Source organism: Colletes gigas, unplaced genomic scaffold (genome assembly GCF_013123115.1).
Source record: "Colletes gigas isolate AHSC1104 unplaced genomic scaffold, ASM1312311v1 Colletes_gigas_Sc00003, whole genome shotgun sequence".
Taxonomy (NCBI): Eukaryota; Metazoa; Arthropoda; class Insecta; order Hymenoptera; family Colletidae; genus Colletes; species Colletes gigas.
In genome coordinates, this window is record NW_025106632.1 from 10,608,002 (window position 1) to 10,634,698 (window position 26,697).

Here is a 26,697-nt window from a genome sequence, read left to right on the forward strand (position 1 = left end):
GGTCTTCACGCCGGAAAACCCGACGTCCGGCGTTTTCCTTCTCGCCATTAACGCAGCTGCAGTATTTTCCGGGCGCCCTGAAAAATTCAGACACGACGAGAAAGTTGCTTTCCGTTTCCCGCGTGATCGAAATAAATTTTTCGCTACCCATTACGCCCCTCTCCTTTCTCGCTGGCGAAAGCAACAAATTTTCTTCTTACAAACGCGGTCGGTTGCCCTTTTCTCCACGCGATCGTAACGGTTTTGCTGCACTTTGCTTTTTGCGGAAATCACGATGCGGGTAATTCGTTTGGAAGCCACTGGGAAAATACCCTTTGCAGCGGGGTGGTTTCGGGATCGAGTTTCAACTCTGTTATGAAGACACCGGACACCTTCACAAATAGAAGCTGGTGTAATGGAAGAGGTGGTACGCTTCGAGTACTTAGGCATCTTTCAAGATTCCTCTTTTATAAAATAATAAATTTAATAGTAATACATGAAGCATCCCATATTTTTCATTCTTCGACAGATAGCAACAGTTTTCCTCTGCTATGTTTTAGAACTCATGGAACAGTAAAACTGGGAGAGTTCTCAACGCAGTCTAAAGGAAGAAGGATTAAAGAAGTTTTGTATGGAATAATGGATATACCCTTAACAACAAAGATTCTGAAGGAAAGGGAAGCACGATAGCCAGAGAAAGTAAAAAGAAAGAAGAAATCACAGATGATAGACCTATTTGTACCAATGCCAACTGCATCCGGCTGCAAGCAAGGAGGTATAGAGAACCGGCGAAAAACAATGAAACGGATAAGAAATATGTTAAGAGGCTTATGATTCGGAGCACGCTTTTAGAAAGGTATATCAGATGGGGTGAAACGAAAGAGTTCCCCTTCTATGTGGGAAATAAATAAACTGAATTTACAATAGACAGAGGAATGGACTACAACTAACACCATGGAGACTAAGGAAAAGGACGAATAAGGATCAAGTTAATCGTCAACAGTAACGTTTCATCTCCCCACGAATTCATCTTGTCACGAATGTTTTCTTTCCCTATGTCTACTTTCACATTACTTCTCGAATTGGTATTATCGTTTTAATATGTATAACATTCCAAGAATATAGTACATAATGAAATATTGTGTCGACTCGTGTACCATATTTGCATGGATATGATTTCATGAATTATTTCCCAAAGGTCGTTCCGTTAGGAAGATAGAATATTATTGCTGGATTTTTAGTTTCGACGCGTCTAGATTTAAACATAGATCAGTTACGAAAGTACGTAATTTTCCAATTATCGAAGAAATAGCATCTTTTTTTCAATCTCTTTTTAATCTTTCTCTGTTTTTTAAGATACGTTATGGAAACCTGTACTGTTAAAACTAACCCAGTCTCTCGGTTCAACAAATAGTCAATACGAAGAAGATTTTGTTAGGTATACTGAAATTGTGTCACCCATTTGTTACTTCCCTCTTACGTGTTGCTGCAGTTTGCTTTCGATGAATTTTCATTTTCACACGACCGCCGCAATAGATTCTCATTTATGGCTCTTGTACTTTTCAAGAAACGTAATATTTCCCTCGTGCCTGTTCGCTTGTCGGTTAAAGGGGTTCTCTCGTCTCGTAATTTTTCACGCCACACGGTTCCTACTGTCGCACAATGCTGGTCGATCGAATCGCATCAGTGGCCCCGTTACGGCGCCCGATATAGTTTAAAAGAAAAGAATAATGGAAGTTGGAGATAGACGTTTCCGTCGCAGCTTCATGCAAAGGCGTCATAAAATACCTAATACTGTTGAAATCTTTCGAGATAAAACCAAATAATAGGTCGATCATCAACACAATATTTCAAATTAATACAATATTGGTAGAAAGTGGATAATTTTCCACGAAAAGGTAAATCAAAAACACCTGTACTAACATTCCTTTTCGTTTTCAAGAAAATCGAGTCTCAACATGCATGTATATAAATATACAAAAAAAAAAATACATCAGTAGACATTTTATCCAAGAAATCAAGCGTATTATTTTCAATATAATTTCTAAAAACAGGTATTATTAAAAATTGTTCTCATAAGTGGAATCTTTGTTGAAAAATGCTTAATCGTCCAGTTTTCCACCCCCCAGGACATTAGTAGTGATTTTCACTATTTTAGTATGCCACAAACAAGCCACTGAAGTAGTTTTCCCGTTAGTTTTGTCAGACACTGTACATTGTAGTAATTCACACCGATGTGTGGAGCGGGGGTGGAAGATCTCGGTGGAATCGCAGTCGAAATCTGTACGTTATCGTGTAACCGGTGGAAACTTTTCATCGAGGCAGGTCATTGACCCACAATCGAGAGATACTCGGCCGGATAGGGCACGCGATGCATTAAGAACGAATTTAGTCGACGTACCGGCGCAATTCGGTGCATGCATTCCCGGTTGCATATGCATTCGCGTGACTCGCCTCCTCGTGATAATTGAATTCACGAAAACTTAGCTGACAAACTCCCGCCCCGGCGGTCATTCGGCCCGAAATCTCGCCGCTTTCGAGACGGTTTAACGGTTTCCAGACGGTACGTGGAATCCCGGAGACCTGCTTTTTAGACATACCGCATGCAACGCGAATTACGGTCGTGAACTATGGATCCGCCATCAGGACTGCGGTCGGGGCTCGCGTGTGTTCAACCCTTACGGTCATTGATTTGCACCGTGTGTATTTATTTCGAGTACTTTGCCTCGTGTTTCACTTTATTATTCTCCAGTGTTCCAATTACTAATCTTTTGTTAATTTAGAAGCTCCATTAAAAGCTCGTTGCATAAACCCTCCACGATCTTCGACTTGGACCGAGTTCTTTCTGAACTTTTTAGTCGAAAAGAATTTTTAACGTAATCACCGTGGCTCATAAAGCTTTTCAGGCGTTTAAATTTATCGCAATATTATTGAAAGTACCTCGAGTACCATCGTTATTGGAAAAGTAACTAATTGATATCTTTTGAGATTAATCAACTATTCAATTATTAAAAACAGTTGATTCGGGGCACACATTTTGTAGAAACGCGATTACCGCTATTCAAAATTGCGTACGTGTCCTTTCTACGTTTTGGTTTCGTTGGAGGGAGAGCTATTCTGACGAGGGACTATATTTTTACGCGGACACATACGTTTCGTACGGCACATCCGTTTCGTGCATCCGCACGCGCGTCAATTAGTCGTGATGGATAAGTGGAAAATAGCCGAAGAAAAACGATAGAAAACTGCCGCTGAGCACGCTGCTATTGCCCAGTTTCTGCAACAAAATTCAAAACCAGAAACTGCTCGAGGTCCACGGTGTCAATAATGGCGATAAAGATTTCAATCGAGAAGAAAATATAGAGACGCAATACACACTTCGCGAAGAAGTATGGCTCCTATCCCTCTCGATACAGAAACCGATAAAACTTTCTATATATTTCTGCTGTTTGCTGTCCAACTTTATACGTAACTACCTTGGCTGAGTATTTCGAGAAACTTTCAAGTATCTACGTATTCGTCATACATATGAAAGCCTATCAATTTTTCTTTCGTTTGTTTCCATCATTATCGTTATTTGGTGAATGTTTCGCAGGGAAATAATTTCTCATGTGGAGCATTATACCGATAATTTCATAAATTCATAGCTTTGCTCTAGTTTCTTGCAACGAAACAAATAGAAACTTAAAAAATCTATATCTTCTTTTTTAAACAAAACTCTCTCGATAAGTTGGAGTCCCGATTATTCGTCCAACATATACATCGTAAAATGCTATAGTGTCCAGTGTTTAGTGGTCTTTTCACAAAAATATTCCCCAAGCAACTTGTCTAGAAATTACGATCCAACATCGTCCGATGGGAGTTAAATTAAATTATCATTTAATTGAATTTATTTTCTTGGTGATTTTTTACCAATTTTTACCAAAGTTAGCTTTCGTTTAAAAACTTCGTTTACGAACAAATAAAAGTTAGCGTACGAACGAATCCGCGATTTTACTTCGTTTACATCGATTAAAATCCGCGTGTCTCCGATGGAAAGTTTCCGCAGCGCGAGACGAACGCGCGGAAGGTGGGCTTGTTTGAAAATTAATTCGCGAATACCTGCGGATTTAGCTTTCTCGCTGTTCAGCCTCGCCCGGGGAAATCGCAAATTGCGGCTGGAGCCGTCTCCATCTGGCAGAAAAGAAGATTAGATTACTTAGAACTGTCCCCTCGAGTTCAGCCGTAAAGAGGTTTATCGGCAGACCGAGAAGGGAAGGAAGATACCGAAAGAAATTCGACGCGTTGCTTACCGATGTCGTAAAGGCGGCGGGAATCGTTAAGGTGGATCGGGACTCGAAACAACGGGACGAACATCAAGAAAAGCCGAGTTCAATAAACTTTCGAATAAAACGGTTGGGTTATTGATCTTCTCGTTACGTCACGTCGCCTCTTTTCCACCTGGTCGACCGCCCGGAATAGAACCGCGGGCTGCACTTGCGTTTTGTATCGGGCGATCCTAAAAAGTGCCTCCGATCACGAACGTTCCCCCGAACTTCGATCTTAATCGTAAATCCGCTACACGCGTGTCTCGCCTTTCTTCGCTTATTCGTTCCTTCAAGTTGATCTTAGCGTCGATTTTATAAATCAGAAATGCTAATCGATCGATTGAAAACGTTACCCGGAGAATAAACTCGCTATATTTCGGGTTGTACGTTTTATGCGAATGAGAAGAGAGGACAAAAATTATCGCCGCGCGTTTTCGTCGAATATTTCACTTTCGATAAAGAATAAATGATAGAAATGCGGACCGCCGGTTAATTTATCGACGCTCGATCGACGCTCTCGACCGCCTCTGATGTCGATTTATACCCCCGTCCGACTTAGCGAAAGAATTTCACTCGCGAAAGAACCGGGCGCACGCGAACGGTAAATACACGTCGGAGCGCGGCGAGCGTGAACTTTTTCGTAATCTGATTAACGCGCGAACAGCCGGACGCGAGATTTATATTTGCTGAAAGGCTTTAAAGTCGCGATACGAAAAGTGGGACGATGAAGCAAGCAGATCTCTGTGACGGGTTTTTGCCGAAGAATCCGAACTGAATCTTGGGCAATATTCATTTTTCATCCCCATCAGAACTGTAACAAGAAACATTTATGAGAAAAGTTTCTGATTTTCACTGAAAGAAGTTAATAAAATCATGATATATCTCCAATCAAAATACTGATACTAATTACCTATGTAAACTTGTACTAATAATTCCGTGGAGGATTACAGCGTAATAAATAAATAATAATATTTAAGATACTGACACTTTTTATAATGCTTTTTACTATTCTTTATAGAGTACGCTGACTTATATAATTACAACATATATGTCACAACAGAAATTATAGGCCTCGTTAGAGATTTCAGGCATTGTTGCTTGAAATCTCAAACAGGCATCGTGGACTATCAATACTGATTTACAATAAGCGTCGGCCATTAGCTGGTAAAACGATCGTTAGCTAGGTGACTCCATTCTGTTGTCCTACAATTAACGGTGCCCAAATAGTGTGGGTGTTTCCCAGAAGTGGTCCTAAATCGATAATTCATCCGTTGAACGACCCAATTTCTAATTAACGACCCCCTGCGATGATTTCGGTCTTCATGACTCGGTGAACGTGTTTCGTCGACCCTTACCGAGATCCGCCCAATTCGAAGCCTCGAAAAATATAACAATTTTCTTTTGTTTTTATCGTGCGTGACTATTTCATATTCTCGTGTAAAAACACGGTTCGCCCCAGTTTCTACGACCACCCTATATACGTATGTATATAAAAGCACTTTTTAGTACAATGGATCGGTGTGCTTTGAATCGTTCAGAAATAGAATAACGGGTAGAGTTTAATTGCAGTTTCCTCAAAAATATCTAGGTTTTTCTCCTCGCGGAATATAAATACAATGTAAAACAATGGTCATCTCGAGCAGAGTGATATGAATTTCATTTTGATCCTTTTTTTATTCAATAGTAGAGAAAAACAAAAAATTAAAAATGATATAATAAACTCAGTCGAAAACATTATTCGAGAGAATTAAACTTGAATATTCAAGAAAATCTAAAAGATCGATTTTGGTTTACCTCGAAAATTAAGTAAAATTTCTAAGACGATTATGCTCCTAAAAGACGTTTGACCAAATAGCCAGGGAAAGCGTAGATCCCGCAACCGATTAGCAAGATCAGCAGCAGGCAGGTGAAGAAGCAGACTATCCGCCATTTGTAATAGCGACAGACCACAAATCGGAAGGCTTTCCACGGGTTCCGGAACCAGGAAAATGAAGTATCCGGTCGGCTTGTAAATTGGAAAAAATAAAAGATAGGATTCACACGATGAGATTGACCGAAAATGATCGTCGATGACATTCGATAGCATTAACTAACAGGGATTCAGCGCGTCGCGGTTGTTGATGTACGTTCAATTATCTAATGGCGCTTAAACGACGACCGACGGGAAATTCAGTTTAATTACAGCGGAATAGTCAATAACGTCGGTCTAGATACAATATGTATCGACTATGCGAATATTGTCCCGTGTTAATAGAACGTTTGCATTCCTATCGTGCTTGCTGTCTTGTTCTTCCCCGAGTTCAATACACCGTTCGTCGGAGAGAATTATTTTATGCTCGAGAACGATTTCGATCTTTGAATCAAATCAAAAAACAGTAATAAAAAACACAAGTTTTTAAGTTTCATTCGTACACCTAACGTTAATTTTATCCTTCGAATTTTCTTTGCTAGTCTTTAAAAAAATTGCCCAAAAATTGATTGCTCGAGCCCGGTCTCGACTTTACCCAATAATTTACTTGCCGGACTCGGAATTTGATGTATCGACGATCAAACTCCAAAATTCACTTACACGCGACAGGAAGTTACCAGCGACTCGTGCAATCGATCGCACGTATAACGTAGTTACAAGCTTTCTTGAAATACGATCTTTTTAAAACAGTCGAGGCTCGATGTAAATACGTCGTATCAAAATTTCGACCGTTTCGTACAAAATATTTTGATGTGTCTTAATTTTGGCATTCGCGAAAGGGGCTTTACTATGTACTTTTTGTACAATATTTAATTTATCCGTCGATGCTAACTTCCGCATTTCTTAATTAAGTTCCTTCATACTTGGGTGGCGGAAGTTCTTGAGGAGGGTCTCTTCCTTTGCCTGCAGGCTGCTCGTCAGCTTCCTCTACCGACATTATTGACATTTCCAGCTCGACTTTACCCTGAATCGATACGTCGCTCCGTGTGAATTAAGGAAAAAATAATTTCTACTCACGGACTATAGAGAGAAGTCAGAGAATTTTGAAAAACATTTTCAGTAAGCATCAAAATTTGAAAGTCTAACGAATCGAACGATATTCATTATCTATATCTCTCGTGTTTCATTCCACAAAACAACTCACAAATTCGTCTGTAACAAAATGGCTTCCATAATTTCGCGTAAGCCTGCAAACAAATTCGAACAAAACGACTTTGCTCTCGCGCGAATCGAGTTTCACGTGTCTATAAATTGAGCAAACGTCTGAATCTAAGCGAACGAATGTTGAAATTGACGAGGACAAACCGCCTGAACGTAGTCCGCAGTTCCGACACTCTGCCGGAATGGCCACCATGCTTTAATCCTCATCACTTTGAAGAGATCCGTCGTCGGTAAACTCGGGTCCAGGATCTTCAGCGTGCAATTTTTCGAATTCCCGCTTCCTCGCGGCATCCTGCTCAGATCCAACGTCAAAGCTCCTTGAGATCGGTCGATTAATTAATTTACCCCGGTCGCAGTTGTATCTACGATTGGTAATTAACTCCGACGATTCGAATAGTTTGCAGTTACCGAGGAAATCGTCCGGAGAGAAATGATCGCTATCCCAAACTTGCAGATGCAATTTGCAGGGCAGTTTGTCCTCGGTCTCGCTCCTATCAAGGACAGATACCTTTCTGCGTACTATCATAACGCGCTCGCCCTTCGAATACGTGACGCGGAATATAAATCTCCAGTTGAAATTACCCTCGCCGTTCAGGGAATTGTAATGAACGTCCGTCTTCTGGTAATCGTCGTAAAGAATCCACCTGAAATCGATTGTCGCGAAAAAATATAACCTGCTTTTCTCGTCCTCGAGCTTTCGTAAATTTTAACCCTTGGAAAATCGAGGACTTAGCTTAAAAATATTGAATACGAAGGAAAAGTCAGATAGAGACGTTGAAAAGAGCTATTGTGTGGATCGTATTAATTGCCAAGGTGAAAGTTTCCGCCATTTTGCAACTTACCCTTTGACGTAAATGTCGGAGCACTTCTCCCCCGTAAGAAATTGACTTTCCACGAGGGGCACGTTCTCGGTGTTCCAAACGATCACGCGAATTTCATATTCCTCCGGTACCATTGGTCTGATGTCTACAGCCGGTTTCGGAGGCAGTTCGCCGCATTGGAACATGTCGATCCAAAGTTCCAATTTACCCTGAAACATTGATCAGGAATGCAGACTGCGCTCGTAGAACAGGCTGGTGAATATTTAGGCGGCCGAAAGAGTGCTCGGCTGGCGAACTTCGCGTTTGTGGCGTCCTTCCGACGAAATCAACATTTAATAGCATAAAATCTAACGACGCGCCATCAATTGGACTGAAAATAATGTTAACTTAAATTAACCTTCCCTTTTATTGTTAGAATAGAATTTACAAATGGTTATTAAATGACCTCGAAGTCGTTGACTATCGCGAGCGAGATAATTTAATAATACTAGCTGTTTTTAAATACCTTCCGTTACGAATAAAGTCGTAATTAAAAGTGTCCATTTCAAATCACGTAAAAATTTATTCGCCGCGGAATGTATAAACTATTCTGCTTTATATTCCTGGCCAGCGCTCAGTAGTCGAAAAAAGCACACGTTATAGCGGAGGAATTAAACGGAAATACCCTGGCGGGATAATTGCAGTTTACGGGAAAGAAGTGATAAGCTGCTGGAGCTCATTAAATATTTACGAGCTTAAATTTGCCCCCTTCGCGCATTCAATCCAATCGAATTCATTCACGAGTGAAACCTTTCGTTCCCCGAATGGCGAAAAAAAGTCATTCTGTTTTATAACCTGCTCGAGGCCTGGCTTTGCAGCGTTAAAAAGCGGTCTTCTTTCGATGTGTTCGGGCACCAGGGCACACCCACAAATGGGAAAATCTTGCCATTGATGAAGCACATTCAGCGCCATGCATTCTTCCCTGTCTGAATAGAAATTATCACTGATAAAACATATTCGAATAATTTTGATTCGGTTCTCACATTTAAAAAGTATTCATCAACGTTATTTGTATTTGATTAATCTAAATACTTCAATGCAATCATCAATGCGACGAGTTTTAACAAACATACGTCCAATCAATGTCTGCAAAATCTACTGTTAAAATTAAAAATTTTTCTCTTTCACTTTGACTGAAAAAAAAACCGAAAATAAATTTTACCAATTGAGAAACGAGCAATGTTTTAGATGTACTCGAAAATATTTGAAGCGAGAGAAGTTTCTTCGCGGAAACGAACCAGGCTCGTCCTTCGCGAGGACGTCGAGGAACCGGAAGTTCTTTCGTCCGATTTTCACTCCATCTTCTCCGTATTCCGGCGACGGGAGATTGTTCATCTTGCAGAGGTTATCGAGTATCATCGTCGGTTTCTCGCGATCCCTCCAATAATTATAACCGTCGGCGTTGTACGACTTCGATATGCCGCAGGTAGCGCGATGTCCGCTGTAGAATCGATTCTCCAAGTCGATTTTCGTTTCCCCTATCAGATCGTCGCTAGTGGCGGCGTCGTAGTCCCACACTTGCACGATCATCGTGTGGTCTTTGGGAAACGTGGCCTCTATCTCGAAGAGCCTGCGAATATTTCGAATAAAGTACTGGTAGTTTCTGTCCGGAACAGAAACGAAACAACAGAGACGGAGAAAATAAACGCGGAAAATAAATTAGTAGAAACACTGGCGACAATCGCGACAAAAAGGGTGGAGAACGGTGAAACGTATTGCAATTTACGATCAAATAATTGTAACGTTTATTAGACTGTAACAAACTACGTTTACGGGGTGATGTAATAGAGGTTGCATTGTCAGCTGCCATTAAAGCTAACCTAATTAAATAAAGTCGTCGCGTATCGTTACAAAGGACGTTAACCAGCGACTCACGCTTCGGTCGCGTTTATGATAGAATTTTAGTCATGCAGAACATACTCCTATCGCGCTGGTTAATTCGCTCGGGGGGTGGTAATGGAACAATTATGTAAACAGCTATTTTCTTGCTCGTCCATTTTGTAAAATTAAGATTTCCTTTCTTTTTCACTTCTGTTTTTTTTCTTATTATATGTTATTTTCCTTAAGAGTTTGATATTTCGTCCATAATTAATTGAAAATCACCGGAGATAGTATATAATTTGTGTTTCTTCTTAACAACATCTTATTTTAGCGACGAATATATTCATTTTGAAAATTTTCAGTAACAAAATTGCGCAGCTGAGGGTTTAATATTTCGTTCATAATTAATTGATAATTACCTTTTAGCTCGACGAAAGGAAGTATTATACAGGAAGTACGTACAAATGAAAATTGTAGTGGGATAATGTATACGTACCGACCAAACGTAGGATTAAGCTGGTTAGGTATAAAGTTCTTTCTGTCGTTGATGTACGTTTTCCCAAGCCTGACGTACAGATAAGGGTCAGACTTTCCGCTGAGGGGGTCGTTAGGCTGCAAATTGATGCCTGTGGAGGGAATCGATTTATTCCTATCGGTTCATGTTCGTGCTCATGACGATGAAGCTCACCCTTCACGACGTAAAGTCTGACGAAAAGTCTCACGGACTCCGAAGATGGATAATCGTCGCACAAACCATTAACCGCGTTTCGACCGGTTCTGGTTTTGCATGGCAGGTTGGCCGGATGCGGCCAACGATACACGCAGATCCGCCCCTGTGCACGAATATCATCTTTTATTCCTTTCGCGATTCACTAAGCAATCTGATTTCCGTTACGTCGTTCTATTTGTTATTCAAATTTCAATTTTTTATACGAATATTGATAACGTTTCGATGGCGAACGCGTGACAGTGTTTCGAAAGAACATCGCGAGGCATAATTAGTGCGAATTATTTTCCGAGCGTCGTGAAACGAGTGTATTCTATTCTCGTTGATGAAAATAACGCGACGAAATGCAGTCTTTGAGTTGTGAAATTGTCTTCTAATTGTTCGTCGGAAAGCAGAGACTTCGGGTTCTTGGCAATCTTCCAGCTCCGTTAATGATGGCTGATTAAACAGACTTTTAACGCGTTATTTACAAGCGTCGAGTGGGCCTCGAGCATCTTAAACTCCTTTTATTAGAATTCCTGAAATAACTGTGCATTTATATATAGAAAGGAGTTTAGTAAAAACTCGGTTAGAATTTTAAAACATGGAAAATTTTCATGTTAAAGAATACTTGCTTATATCGGAAAGGTTTTTATCTGAAATGAATCGTTTGAAAAAATTGCAGCGACTGTTTACTTTGTCCCCTATGGATTAGTCGTAAGTTAAATTCGAGCGAAACCTTGAATTTTCCGACGTAATTGTCGCTGTCGTAATCAGGATTCTCGGCCTTCCTTCCCCTCCACAGCTCAAACGATCTGAGTCGATCCTGAAACCCGGCGAACTCCGGCTGCAACTCCAATTCCCCGTCGTATACCTGTTTTCCCGTCCAATGAGAAACAGTTGAGCTGGTGAAAATGCTCTAAAAGCGCCGTACCTTGAACGTCGCGACGAGTTTGCGACCTTCGGGAGCTTGGCTCTTTAACAGTTTGCTCCTTTCCTCCTGAAATACGTCACTGTTTACCGCAGGATCCTCGGCAATTTCCATATATCGGATCGTTCACACGATGGCCGGATTCCCCCCTCATTCGTCTCCGTACACCTACCTCCAGGGAAGCGAAATATTTACTCCACCAATCCAACGACTCGTCCCCATCCTCCTCGAGGCGCGTGCTTTTCTTTTTTCTTCTTTTCCTTCCCAGGAAAAGCGCGAATAGTTTCTTTACGGACCGTAGCACCCTCCAAATCCTCGAGGACAAATCTTTCCCGGCCATTTTCTTGTACGGAATCAGTTCTCTATTCTCGTCCTTGGACGGGTCGTAGTCGATCGGCAAAGACACTTTAAAAGAACGTTGAAGAGGATTTGTGGCGATGAAAGAAGAAAATATACGAGTGTGCCTTTTTACGTAGAAGAACTCAGTACAGATTGAGTTACCGAGAGAATCAGGACACCCTAAATATCTCGTTTATTAATTTTACTTGCAAACAGACTGTGACTAATAAAAGATACCCTGATACCACGACAAAAGATCACACCTGTGAATTAGTAATAGTACGCGAATAATGGCTGACTACAATGAACCAGCTAAAAAGAAAAGTCAAATGGGATAAATATTTACAGGAATCTCTTTTTTACGTTCTCGATTCGCGTTTAAAATTACACGGAATTCGTATAATACAATCTGTGTTCGATCTGAACTTCGCTGGAGTTATTATTGTCAGAGTTTAAAACAGGTTCATCGACCAGTCCATTAATAACTCAACGCGAGTTAATTTTGACTTCTGTCTGCACCGTACGCGACTGGTTAATGTTTTTAGGTGATACTCGAAGAGGGGCGAACGTTTATCCATACCGGAAGCGGATAAATGTTTCCGAGAACTTTAATTAACAAAGTTTTCTGTTGCGTGCAGACTGGCACATTTCCCACGGCGTTATTAACTTTTGGAAGGAAAGTTTCGAATCCACAGCGCCGCTATGCCGTTAAACGACAGAGTTTAAATATTTAATAACTGCCTGTGATGCGGAGAAACAATCGGACCGCGCAAGTATGCGTTCGCACGTTTCCGTACAAACGTCGTAGCAATTTAATTTAACTGACCTTAAGGTTATTTCTCGGTATTTTCTCAATATTCAGTTGATTTTTGTACGTTTGTCGAACTTACAAATGGTGGCGGATCGTTTCTTCGTCCAGGGAGATTTCAGGATCGATTTCGTCTCGTGTATCTGCGTATCGTAATCCTCTTCGGTTATTAGTTGCTCCAGAAAGACGTAAACGCTCGGAATTATGCAAATCCCGACGTATTTGAAGCAGCCAAACCCTCGCGAATCGTAAGTCTTTATTGTGACGGAGGGATAGTAGATACTAAGCTCCGGCATATCCTTACGGAAATTTATAAATTAAACATTTACACTGAAGTTTTCCGGGCGAATTAGATCGAAAATTATCGCGAATATTCGACTCGGTTAAATTTTTAGCACGAATCATTTTGATAAATGTCTAGTCGCGTCGCTGTTAAATTATTTCGTCAGCAGACCACCAAACTGCAACTGTTGGGAAACGTGGTTTCCCAGCTGCAAATCACCATCCCCAGGGAAAACGACGCGCAACAACAGTTCGCGTGAGACCACGTGCACGTCTGGTCGCTCCTTTTTCGTATTATCAAACGTCCATTAACTGCTAAAGTTCGCGTCCGTCTATATCATTTAAATGCACAGGGTGCATCCGGTAACTTGGACGAGCCATCACTCTGTTTAAACGTTCGTACAAAATGCAACTTTTTTACGAAATGGGAGTTACCTTTTCGAATACATCGATCCCTTGGGTTGTTTTTTATATAACACAGTACTGAATTATAATATGAACGGGGAAAAGGAGACCAAGTATTTGGAATCTTTACCAATTCGACGATGATGTGGGGCTCCTCGAAGTTGCTGAATTTCTTGGCGTTCTCCATTACCTCTGACTTGACGTCGACCCCGGCGCACTCTATTATAATCCGAGGTTTAAGCACCGGCAGGTAATTCATCTTCTTCATGTCCCGTACGCCCCAAAATATAACTTCGAGCTTGTAACATGCCATTTTCGGCCTGATGTCTACCGGTATGTTGTATACGATGTCCTGTTTCGAAGCACTCATTGGCCTGTCCACCTCTTCGTCGTCTTCTACCTAAACGACACAACTAGATTCAATTTTCTTGGGGACTAGATTATACACAAAATTTCCAGAAACGTTTTATTAAAAAGTTCTCTTAACTGAAACGGTTAAGATAGCAGTTACTCGGGATCCGCAACGCGTCGAGCGCGGGAAATTCAAAACCGTAGAAAACGACGGCTGAAGGAATACGAGAGTCGGTTGAGACGCGACTATCGATCGGTATCGTTTGCACTCACCTCTATGAGCTCGAAAGCAGCGAGGACCGAACCGCTGCAATCCCTCTGCGATTTAAATTTGTACCACTCAAGTTTCGGAGGGAAATCAGGCGGCGAGTAAGTTTCCGCCGCGAGTTTAACTAATGGAATCGCCGTGCATCTTCCGCAGAACTCCTTGGTGCCCTGTGAATTTCGATTCGCGGCCATAGGAACGCGAACTGGCTCGCAAACTTTCGGACATAATGTGTAATTAAACGCGTTCGACGATTAGGATCGTTACTCACGCATATGTCTTGGTCGAAGACTTGCAAAGTCACGTTGGGTGGGTGGAGTTTTGTGTACTCTTTCGTGCCATGGATGGTTCTCGGTGGCAGGATCAGGGTTTGATCCCAAAAAGGATCGAGTGTCTGCTTGATCACCTGAAAACAGATCCTCTTTGTTAACTAGTGAACTCGGGAATGTGTGAAGTCAGGTGCAATATCTTTGCCTGAGGGGCGAGCAAATAGGCGAATTTACGCGGTATGAGTTTGTTTTGAGAAGTTCGCTAGCGTTCGAGTAATTCTCTTGGATCCCACGATCGTTACCTTTCCAAGGAAATTGTTGAAAATTAGAAAAATATTCGAGTTTATTGCGAATTGATTTTGCATGAGTTCTTGGATAGAATAGATTGACCTGGGGGTAATAATAACAGAAGTTTGAGCAGTTGTTAGGCATCATGGATGAACGATCGACGCGCGAAACTTACTCTGGTCGTAGCCGTGTAACCATGAAACGCAACACGTACGAGCGGATCCAATAAGCCGGATGCATCCATCCCAGGATCAAAGCGACCTTGGAATATATGAGCACGTAATTGGAATGCCTGAAATGCAAAATACGGTGACACGACGAGCAGACAGTATTTCGTACAAAATATTGCCAGCAGGATATCACACGGTGTTGTAATTTCAGTCTCACAGAACTCTACGGTTCCGGCGGCAGGTCGTTTGAAATTAAAATTGGAAAAAGAAAACCGAATCGTTGCGTTCGGTGACCCGACACGGCTATTCGTGAATTTGTTTTTTCAAACCCCATCGTATCTGTGGTTGTTGGAATTTTATTTCAGCTTGTGGGAGAATATCGCAATTAACCCTTTGCACTCCAATGGCGATGTACGTAACATCCACTACAACTCGATTTACGTATAGTAACACACATCTAATTAACGAAACGAAGAAATTTTTAATTAGAAATATTTATAAATTTCTCTGGGGGGGGAAAAAGGATGATTTCAATATTTCAAAAAATGAATTCTTGGATTGCAAAGAATTTTTGCTTTTTATTTCTTACATCCGGGGATGACTTTAATTAGTTTCAACGGCCTCAGAATTGCCGTTAAGCTATTCATTGCATTGTTGTTATTATGAATTTTAATGACCTCAGCCTCGTGGTCGTTAGAGATAATAAACGATGCAAAGTTTGCAGCTATCGATGTTAACGACCCGAAAAGACGGTGTTACCGATATTAATAACTCGGTGGAAATTGCTATTAATACGAACAAGCCCAATAATTGTAGATATTTCTGTTATTGATTCCGAGAATTAATACAAACGACCCAGAAATTACCGATATTGGTTTTAGTGATTCGAAGGTAATCGTTATGAATTGAGCTTAACGAGTCGAGGGTCATCGCTATTGTGATACTAACGACATCGTTATTTTAACGGCCACGAAAGTTTGCGTTAGTAATAATTATGGCCCCGATAATTGATGGTATTATTTTTATCGTCACGTAGGACTGCCACTATCTCGTCCAACAATTTGAAATTATTGCCACCTCATGAAAATCTATAATTCTTACACCTCTTTCCTTTATTTTTTTGCATTAGTTTCACGAAATGGAAGTTTGCGATAAGAGTGATTAATTGGCTCAAGCGAAGAATCCAGCACAATTAAAACGCGAAGCCCAATCGCATTTAGCAAGGCGTGTTCCCCGAGGGACTTGCAATCCTAGGAAACTTCAAATTATTACGTTACTCTTACAACGTGTATTTTTTTTTAACACGTTCACTACAAATAACAAAACCTTAAACTATTTTTGTAATCTAGTTAAAATTCACAAATTTATTTTCCTCACAATCTCAAAAGAATTCATTTTTCTAGTTTCACCGTGGAAAGTCCTATATCATGTATGGTTCAAAGTCAAAGTGTTTCAAGCATAAGAAAAAGGGTAAATTTCAAATCTCAAAAATTCAAAATTAACGAATCGACGAATGCTCCGGAATAAGAAGAGTAACTTGAAAATTGGAGTACGCTCCCAACGCTGTCGTTAATTAAAATTGCACGAACCGCGAACGAAAATGGCGGAAACTGACCTTGCTCCCGGAGTTTGAAAAGGGAATTTATTTAATACCGTGGACCGAGTGTACTCGATGTATTTCGGGAACGAGTCGACGGTCTTTTCATGATCCACTTGGTATCCAGAAGGAATGGAGGACCAACACGCACCCACGTACTCCGCGTTCCCCAGCCAGAGGAAGAGTTCCAGCTTGCAGGCTGCGTAATCAGCTTCGTTATCGTCCCGTGGATGCCTCAGGAAGACGTCCACCTTCTGGCCGCACGTTCTGCCCCTCTCCGTCTCTTCTTCGGAGTAAATTATTTCCTCCGCTGACAATCGCGTGCACGCCACGCGCTTCGAGCCGGCCATCATCCAGACGAAAACGTCCGGAAGTCCGTGCTGGGGCTGGAGAAATGTATAATAAACGCGTGACCCTCCCAAAGATGACACTCGTGGAATAAAAAAACTCTTTAATACGAAAAGAAGTAATATTCAAGGAGGAACAAACTAAAAATTCTAGAGAAAATATTTATAATAAAAGTTAGTGAAGTTTGCCAGGTGGATAAAACTAGCCATTTTTAGGAACCCTTTGGGGAAATAATACTTTTACGCGAGAAATCAACCCCTTGCATTTTAATAGTTTGTTTGCCTTATCGGTCTCCTGTCAATGGAAGGACGTCAAACATGTCGACAGCGAATACACTAGGAACGCGTTATAAAATTCTGGGAACGATAGCATCTATTCCTAATTTTTGTTCTTTAAATTCTTTATCGGAAAGAAATTGCTGCTCTGATTAATCTGTCCGCTTTTCTCGGATTCGCGGAATATCTTCGCTGGGAAAGAAACTTTTATGACTTCGTTCCCTTTTCCGTCTCGTAAATCGTGTTATTAGACGCACTCGAGAGGAAAGGAAACAAGGGAAGTTTGCACAGTTTAAGGGTTCTTCTATCTTCCCGAGACGTCCCGAACTGGAAACGGACAGTCGTTGATCGAAATTAAATATGATCCTTCCGATAAACGCTCTGCTAAAATTTTCCAAGAGACTTGGGAAGCGATTCGATCGGGGAGATTAATCGAGAAACGTGTTTGCTATCGAGGTTTATCGAGATCTCCCCTTGGCAGTGTTAGTCTTTACTCGAATAATCTCTGGAACATTTCTGTCTAGCTAATCACTCAAATCGTACAAATAAAACGTTATCGTTACTCCGGTGTTTTCACAGGAGTCCCTCTTTTCGAAAAAAATTATTTTGGTGGGATTAATTAGAATCTGTCTCTTGTGGCGTGTAAATAATGTTAAAATACATATGTATAGACCACCTATCGATAAGCTGGGGTTCCTACATTTTACTCGGAAAAACGAAATTTTACTTACGTCTTCCCGTAATTTCTTGACTTTGCAAAGGTATTGGTACGCGTGGACCATCGCGATCTTCAAGTAGCGGTTGTTGGGAAGCTCCCCGTTGATCTTGATCCTCTTCAGGATATCCTCGATGATGCTACGGCAGAGATGCACGCGATGACGATCGAGCTTCGTAGTGCCGCCCTTGTCGTCGTACTCCCCCGTGTCCAACGTATGCAAATAACGGATGCAGCGACCTTTCAGCTCTAGGATCGTTTCGTTGTACAGTTTGTAAGCCTCCGGGTCTTCCAGCGCGACCAAGCCGTCCAGTTTCTCCAACTTCTGCTCCTGTCGCGACGAATTCAAATTGTTCTCGAATCGCCGTTCCAGTTCGCATGCAAACTTCCTCCGTGCAACGCCGGTTACCCGGTTCGAGGACGTATGAAATATTTCTTTGACACGGCCCGGAAAATTCCTAGGCCCGCGACCTTTCCTCAAAACGACGTACTCGTAATTTTAAACCCTCGACGCGAATGAATTTGACTTTCGAACGCGTACCGTCGAGGCGCTTAATTAAAACTTGAGTCGAGTCTTCGTTGCAGGAACTCTTTAAAGAACTCGATCGAGAAGAAAGCACGTCACGATGGACCTTAATGATTAATGATAGATTTTAAGAATTTTTTAGAAAAAATTCTATGCTCGTCTCGAAGACGCATCTGTTATTACGAATGTGTGGCATTGATCGGTTCGATGTTCGTTAAAAGTTTCCGCCCGGCAAAGTGTAAAGAAAAGGACGCGTCGACGGTCACGGGGCAAATAATGCTTACGAGGAAGTCAGCCATAAAAGCCAGGCTGTTGCTATTGTGCATCCTCCACTCGAGGTTCGGCCACCAGGACTTGACGTACAAGCACGGTTTTCTCGAGCCAAGTGGCAGATAATTATATTTGCCATCCAGCGATCCGGTCAGCCGCGACGCGGTACCGCTCTCGAATTCCGGTCTCCGTTCCAGCATCCGGTTTTCTGTTGAAAATTAATCAAATTTCACGGATAACGTCCGCCCATGGCGTAAACTTCCAACTGTATTAACCGTTTCTACACTGAGGACGGCTATAATCGTCCTTCGTTCGACGATCCTTCAGCGCGAAGGACAACTTTAATTGCCCTTGGCGAAACGTTATATTGGAAAATTATATTGGAAATATTATTTTCTCCGTGGGACGATTTACGAAGCGATCGTCATGTATTCCGGATAGCGAAACAATTATATACAGGGTGATTCTTTTAATTATTTTTCAAGGTTGTCGACATTTTGTTGTACTTTAACGTTTATATCTTATTTTGAGACGAGTTCTTTGAAACAATTTAAACCTTGCTTCGTCACGTTTTCCAACCTTTCGTAATTGTTTGGATGTTGAAAAGGGAATCAGCCTGCAATATGGCGAAACGATTTTATTCTGAAGTATTCTATACCGTCGTTGATGTCCTCGAAGCACTGGCTGTGCGGGAATTGTCTGTTGCCGGCGTTCCCAATGCTAACCTCGAAGCTTATCGATTTCGTCAAAAATTTTCGTCGATCGATCAAACTCACGTCGTAGAGCACAGCAACCAAGTAGTATTCTTCCGTCGTCCACAAGCGTTCCTTTCAAATAGAGAACGATGCATGTTTTTTTAAATTTTCCAAATTGACGAAGTCCAATGCAAATACGAGCAATCGAGTGCAATACGGTCCAATAATTTCTTTATTACGTATACAAATACGGAAATATAAAAGAGTTCAAGCAACGTGTTTCTACTATTTTCTAGGATTTACTGGAAATAAATTTATCAAATAAAAAAGAATAAATAATTTTCAGCGCTGTTTTAGAATATATTTTTGTATCTACCAGAATCTTATTATCCAATATCAGCGTCTTTGATATAATTCTGTAAAGAGTGGTGGAAATTTACGTAACAAATAGCATCGTATCGGTTGAGACTGAGAGTCGCGTATCGCCCGAGGGATTAAAACGAGTAGTTAGACGCACGTCGAGGTACGATCGCGAAAGGAGATCGTTGAACGATCCGAGATCACTCCGGTGCACTTTATACGTCACCTGTCTATTCCCTGTACGCAGAAAATGAAGCACGATGCATTAATATCTGTCACTGGGGAACGAAATATCGCCGCTTTGAATTTATTATCGACAGTCATCGCGAAAGTATTGGGTCGTTTTGTCACTCCAGTTCGTTCCATGCGCCTCGCTCGACTGATTTTTATTGTACAAATTGGACGCTCGCGAGTTAATTAATACATTCGTTTCTGTTAGTTCCCGTGATTCTGTTTTGCTCGAAATACATGTGAATTAACTTTTGATATAACGGAAAATCTAACACAGAACACTGATAAGTTTTATTAATAGCTTTTCAGAGGGTTGTCTCAACGCCTAAATATAAATATTAAATGCACTCTGTAGTGTTTTGAAAATGAATTATCTTAAATTGTCTAGTAGTAAATTAACTTGTCCAGTGAATGATTTTACACATCTTAATTTTCGTGATATAATACCACGCTACTGGGAAGAATACTTTCACATTAGTTATGGCGCGTGTCTGACCATAGACGATCCGTCACCCCTTGTACAATTTATCTTTCTGTAACACTCTTATAGCAGTATCCCATCCATCTCTGCATTATTTTGAAAATTTTTCTCAGCGAAAATAGCGTAAATTGCTTAATATATCCCCCCCCCCTCCCCCTTATTATATAATTCCCTTCCCTTTTAATGTAAAAGTATTAGTGGAATACCCGATGCACAACACCCATCTCTGTTTTCATCCGTGCAATCAGAAATAACAAAGACATTGGAAGGCATTGTTGATAAATAGAACGCCCAATGGATGCGTCATCATTTTTTACGGTTGAGACGTACCGGAGACGCAAGAATAAGAATAAAATAGTCGGCAACCGGCACGTCGCGTTCACCTTTTGACCCTATTCTTGGGTTCTCCGCGATATATTTAAAACGTATTATCCAACGAGTCCTTTTACAATTCTGCAAATAAGTCAAGGCTGGACCGGTTTTACGGAATATCGTTCCGTTCCATCCCGTTTGCGTGACACCACCCTGTGTATTATTTTACCCGAAGAAACGTCGAAGCCTTATGGAACAACCCAATAACATAGAAAGTCGATATAGGGATTCCCTTTAGAAAAGAAAAGCAATCATATTGGACGTACCTCGATGATAGGAGCCGCGCGCTCTGTTTCTGTGCTGATTCTGGAGGATGCTTCTGGGTCATCCATTTCCGTTTTTAAGGAGAGAAGGACTCGTCCGCGATAGATGGGGAGGGCCGAGAAGCACTTGCCGAAACAGCTGTTCCTTTCTGCGAGGCTGGTGCCGTAAAAGTGGAGAAACGACGGTCCGAAAGTGGGCAGGAAACCTCATAAAACCGACGGGGCAATAAGTTATCGACGATTATCTAGTCACAACTGTAAACGACTGCTACTTTCACGCTTCGATATTGCTCGGAAACTCGCGAGTTACTCGTCGGGGAAGGATTTTCAAATGCAAACAAAACGAGATGCACGCGGAATCGGTTAATCGCCCTTTCGTTTGCAGCCGGTTATTCCGAGTCTCGTCTATAACACGATTCTCCCTTTTTATTTATTCCCGGCTTATTTGATTCGCCCCTACTTTGCGTCTCTGGTCCTTTTATCCGAGCAATAACGAGGCTAATATTATCCAAATTCGACGAACCTTTGAGTTGGACGAATTTCGTATAGGAACTTATTTATTTATTTAATTGGAAATTTCTCAAAAGGTATACTTAAAAAACAGATACAGAGTACTTGTTACCACTGTATAGTATCTGAATTACAAAAACCAGATGCGTAGTGCTTTCGTAGATCATAAATAAGAAATTTAAAAGATATTCCTACGCTCTGTTCGAATAAGATAAGGTGTTATCGAGCAACTTAATTTGTTTTTTAAATTACAAAATTTGGTTCGTAGAATGAGAATGTTTCGTCGCTTACCATATTCTCCGGAGTTCGATATCTTGCTCATATCAAGGATGTAGGAGGCCACCACGCACGTTCTACAACTGTTAACACGGTGCTTTATGGCGATCCTAACGCGTTGGCAGAGGGACGGAAACATTTCCTTGAACGTAATTTTCTCGTTAAATCTTGGCCCGTACGTTTGCCACGCTTCGCTGGTCGATCCCTGCGAATGTTCGCTAGAATTACTGGTAATTATGCAGAACAGGTGTTTCCTCACCGATTTCAATTATTTTTGGATATGTTGTCGGGGGCATAATTCTGAACAACTTTGTCCTATACATGTTACCGCCGCTCGACCTTCGTTGCCGAGATATTTGTGTAAAACTCCGGTTGATTTATTTGGACGAAACGCATTCCAGTTTCCAATTTGTCCCGGGTATTAGTTTGGTTTGGGTTAGATTAGTGCGGGGGGGGGGCGCCCGCTTGCGGGCGCGTAACGCATGGTAGCTAACCGATCTGAGTTTAGAGATTTGAACCAGAAACTTGCAGATGCCCGTTAATACTCCGACTCATTTCGGTTCGCTACCCTGCTTTACGCGCCCGCGAGTGGGCGCGCGCCCCCCGCCCTAATCTAACCCAAACCAAACTAATGCCCGGGACAAGTTGGAAACTGGAATGCGTTACGTCGAAATAAATCAACCGGAGTTTTACACAAATATCTCGGAAACAAAGGCCAGCTTCGTCATTTGCTTTGGTACTGTAGATAGGTATACATATACGGCAGAATACATTGTAGTAGTAGCAGCAGTTTTTCGCGAATATCTCGGAAACGAAGGTCGAGCGGCGGTAACATGTATAGGAAAAAGTTGTTCAGAATCGTATCCCTGACAACATATCCAAAAATAATTGAAATCGGTGAGGAAACACCTGTTCTGCATAATTACCGAATTACTAATTGCGTACACGTGTACACCGATCGGATCTAATTAAATAATTTTCTCGTCAAGTAAATTCCTTTCGCTGTCGAGGGGATGAAATCTCGTCGAGTGAAATTGTTTACTCCGTCCAAATCCAATTCGTGCGAAGGTAATTGATCGATCGAGCAAGATCGTACAATGAGATTAAACGTTATTGCTTAACACGTTCACTGCCACGCCCAACAAATTGTCCAGAAAAGCGACACTTTATTTTCAGACGGTTAAAAAGCAACCACAATTTCTCATAAAACTTATGTTTACAGTCAAAATTCAAGAGTTCTGTCTAGATTTATTTTCTTCAACATCCAATCTTGAAAATCAATTTTTTCACGCGGCAGCCAATGCGTTAACCTTTAATCTCGACTCTCCAACTGTTTTCTCTTCCCCGTCGATTAACTTTTTTGTCCACAAATTATTCTATCGATTATAAAATAAAAATTACCGGACCGAAAACAGAGTAGAAACTAACGAACACGAGTTGCTGGTATTTGCTTCGAAAATCGCACGCCGTATTGGAAAACAACGAAAGTTTACGCGAACACGGGGCTCGTTTGACCGTGTAGAGAATTGTTAAATCCCATCGATAGCGACTCCACAGCGGAGAATTTAAAAATCTCCCCAAGTTCGTAATTATTTATCGTCCAACGTACTTTCATTCCAGCGAACGATATCTGCACGTACGGGTTGATATTTTCGAAATCGCTTTTCGTGCACACGCTGCTCATGTCTGGCAGCCCGTCGGCCCGATAAATCGCAAAAACGTAGCGCGCGTGTTGCCTAAACGGCAGGTACTCGCCGCCCACGGGCAGCAAAAGGTTCCTGTAATCGTTCGATTTCCATTAATCGACCGGGCGGACTAATAATTCTGGATTCGGCCCACCGACCTCGAATCGATTCCGCGACACGCGACAGGGAACACGTTGTAACGTCAAAACGGATACTGGATCAAGGGGAACGTTTCCCGTTCGACGCAATATCTATGCAGATGCCCCTTTGCGCGAATAAATTGCGTGGGAAACAGTGAAAAATTTCTGGTACCCGCTCTGAGAACCTTCGTCGTCATTAAGAACCAATCGAACCCCAATCCTGTGACTGAGAATCGTTTTCCAAAAGGAGATACGTAAACTGAAGTAAATATAGTTTGTTAACGCTTTCAGATCAGAACTGAAATTTTGGTTTCAGACCACTTGTAAACAGCATAACCTAAAATTTCTCAGCTTGAATTTTTCTATGTGTATATGGTTGACGTGGCAGTCAAAGTGTTAATGCATTTGTTCAAAGGACGAGAGACCACTTTGGATGGTAAGAATCTACTGTGTGTACGCGAGAAATTGACAAGTGAAAGGAATGTGGGTCCGATTGGTGTCTAGATCCCCCACTGTAGTTTAGTATCGTCGGGATTTATAGATTCGTATTGGAAGCACAGTAATCGTTAGTTTTGATAAACAACAAAATTGATGCGTGTTTATTACCCTAACATTAGTTTTATTTGAAAATAGAATTTTTATAAATTACCCTTCGATGTCGTCCTCCCCCTCCGTCTCCGGGTACACTTTCAGTTTCTCCCCTTTTACATTAATCGCGATATTGCATTTGACGTATCCCCTGGGTCCTGCAGCGAGGTCCTTCGGGTTCGTCAACATTGCCCACTTATGATAATATTGACGATCTGTTCGAACAAAATTGCATCAACATTTCCATAGACAATTACTCCTACCTAATAAATTACGTCCATCAAGTTTCAATAATGATTTCGTAATTAGCCTAACAGGGGCTTGGATGTGCAAGGGGTACAAAGTTTTTTAATATTTCAATATTTTAAACCTGGTTGCTCCCACACGAGGGCTACTTCGAAACTCGTGCTCCCGTAAAATTTCAGGCGCAGGGAACTTTTCAAATATACAGCTATCATGATTTTAGTGCCCAACAGTTCGTCCAAGTTGCAGACCAGGTCGAATACGAAGTACTGAAATCCATCGAGAGTGATTAAACGAACTCTGTCGGTGTGTCAATTTGTAAGGTTACTTCGTTGTAAACTGGTGCGTCGGTTCTTTCGCGAACCACGGTTTTCCTCTTCCGGTTACCAACTCTGACCACGACCAGCGGGTTCACATTTTGAGGTAAATGCCTAGCTTCCAGGATCGTTATACAAATTTGATAAGGACTTGGTCGCAAACTTCTTGGACTCATCGTGACTATATAGACTCGAAATATAATCGCGTTTGTTTATATCGACGGGTCATGTGCAAATTTCAGCGAGCGTCAAGTACAGTCAGACCTACACGTATTCGCGTCTTCAATATCTATAAAAAAAAGTATGTTTAAATTAAGCTATGGGCCTGAGGTTTTTAAATGAATCTTTCGCTATAAATAATCATGGAAAAGTTTCGTAAAATTGTTTGATCGCAGAATGTCTAACTAGAGCCCTCATGATATCAGGATTGAATCCAACATTATTGATCCAGAGTGGAAGAAGAAGCCAGCGCTAGAAATGGTAAAAGTTCAAAATAAAAGCTTCAAATAATATTCTACGAAAAACGAGACAATATAAAGTGAACGTGACAATACAGACGAAAAATAAAGTATTTTATTTTACGAAAGTTGAATAGACATATTTTATCTTGCGAGATTTGGTGCCACAGACGAGCTATCTCGTCTGTGTTGGTGCCACTGGAAACTGAAGTACCGACCTCGTATGATATCAGATTTCAGAGTGACAGCACAGACGAGAAAAGAATAAGTTAGTAGCACCAACGGAACGGCAGGAATTATGTACAATTGAATTTAGCGATCGTCAATTATTTTACACACAATTGCGATCTGGATCGACATATAATAATACTTTTGTGTTTATAAAAAATATTCTTCGAGCATGTGTACGTTTATTAATACGCACGTCGTGATTGAACGGATCTCGATTAACACTATCATTTACTTTTCTATTTGTGCATTTGATGCAATGACATAATACGTTGTCTTACTATGCTATTACCTTTTGGTTTCGACTAGCAGTTTCCATCAATCCGTTATAATGATAACATAGTGTAATCGAGAATACGTGGATATGTTTCTTGCATTGGATATGTACGGTGGTAATGGATCTGCCGCAACTTGCTTGTACAACGGCCGGTATCGAAGGAATCAACATTACGCATACTGTCAATGATATTTGTAAACGACGAAGGGACTGTATCGAGATCGGTTCAATAACGACGTAGCTAAGCGTACGCGGATAATTTCCTCGGAACAAAAGTCACGAAATCATGTGTATTTAACCTAAAACTGGATTTATAAGAGGAATAAATCCAGAAAATGAGTTCTTCGTTAGAGATGTAACGATGGGGTAAAATGACGGGAAAATCATCGGGGAACGACGCGATCATAATTCTCTTTGACTTCCCCGAAAGAAAGTAACGATGGAAAGAGAAACGATACGCTTTTCCTCGCGCGAAGAAAGCTCGGTGCACGGTATTTTTTGCTTTTTCCCGAGCGTCTGAGGCTCCCGATCGATTGTATAAATTAAGAAGGACCCCGGAGCCGCCTGAATTCCGTTTCATCGGGAGAAAGGTATATTTGAAACGATCAAAAGAAAAAGAGGTTAGGTTCGTAGGCTGAAAAAGGGGTTTCGGGAGGGGAGTGGGGGCGGTGCTCGCGTAAGCGTCGTACTTTGAGCAACTTCAAAAGCACGTATGAGTTTTATTAAAGAAAAAAAGGAAAGGAGCGGAAGGGAGAGGGAAGACAGGGAAAAGGAAAAAGCAAGGAAGCAAAAGGGAAAGTGGAAAGAGCGAGGATGATAAGGAAGGAGAAAGAGGGCAGCACTGAGGTGGCTGAGGAGGAGGGGCGAAGGGGGGTCGGAGGGAAAAAACTGGGAACGAACGAGCTGGCGGAACTGCGTGTCACGATACGAG

The 26,697-nt window shown here is 41.4% G+C and overlaps 1 protein-coding gene across 1 annotated transcript; it reads right to left on the reverse strand.

Moving 5' to 3' along the window:
- Window positions 1–7,102: 7,102 nt before the first annotated feature.
- On the reverse strand, window positions 7,103–24,979 carry LOC122404794 (otoferlin-like). The gene is made up of 23 exons (XM_043409021.1): window positions 24,815–24,979; window positions 24,614–24,755; window positions 24,305–24,458; window positions 23,440–23,608; window positions 19,301–19,469; window positions 18,657–18,850; window positions 17,863–18,177; window positions 16,565–16,894; window positions 14,456–14,590; window positions 14,193–14,354; window positions 13,699–13,968; window positions 12,964–13,180; window positions 11,907–12,139; window positions 11,738–11,803; window positions 11,543–11,677; window positions 10,786–10,930; window positions 10,594–10,723; window positions 9,515–9,846; window positions 9,072–9,202; window positions 8,259–8,446; window positions 7,825–8,060; window positions 7,561–7,733; window positions 7,103–7,219 (listed from the first exon to the last, which is right to left on the reverse strand). The coding sequence occupies exons 1-23, from the start codon at window positions 24,977–24,979 to the stop codon at window positions 7,103–7,105; spliced, it is 4,308 nt and encodes a 1,435-aa protein (XP_043264956.1).
- Window positions 24,980–26,697: the final 1,718 nt, after the last annotated feature.

Coding starts and splice junctions, on each gene's coding strand:
- LOC122404794 (XM_043409021.1), bottom strand. CDS start 24,979: ATGAGTCCAAGAAGTTTGCGACCAAGTCCTTATCAAATTTGTATAACG. Junction 24,756..24,814: donor ACGCACCAGTTTACAACGAA/GTAACCTTACAA, acceptor GATGGATTTCAG/TACTTCGTATTCGACCTGGT. Junction 9,847..10,593: donor CTTAATCCTACGTTTGGTCG/GTACGTATACAT, acceptor AAATATTCGCAG/GCTCTTCGAGATAGAGGCCA.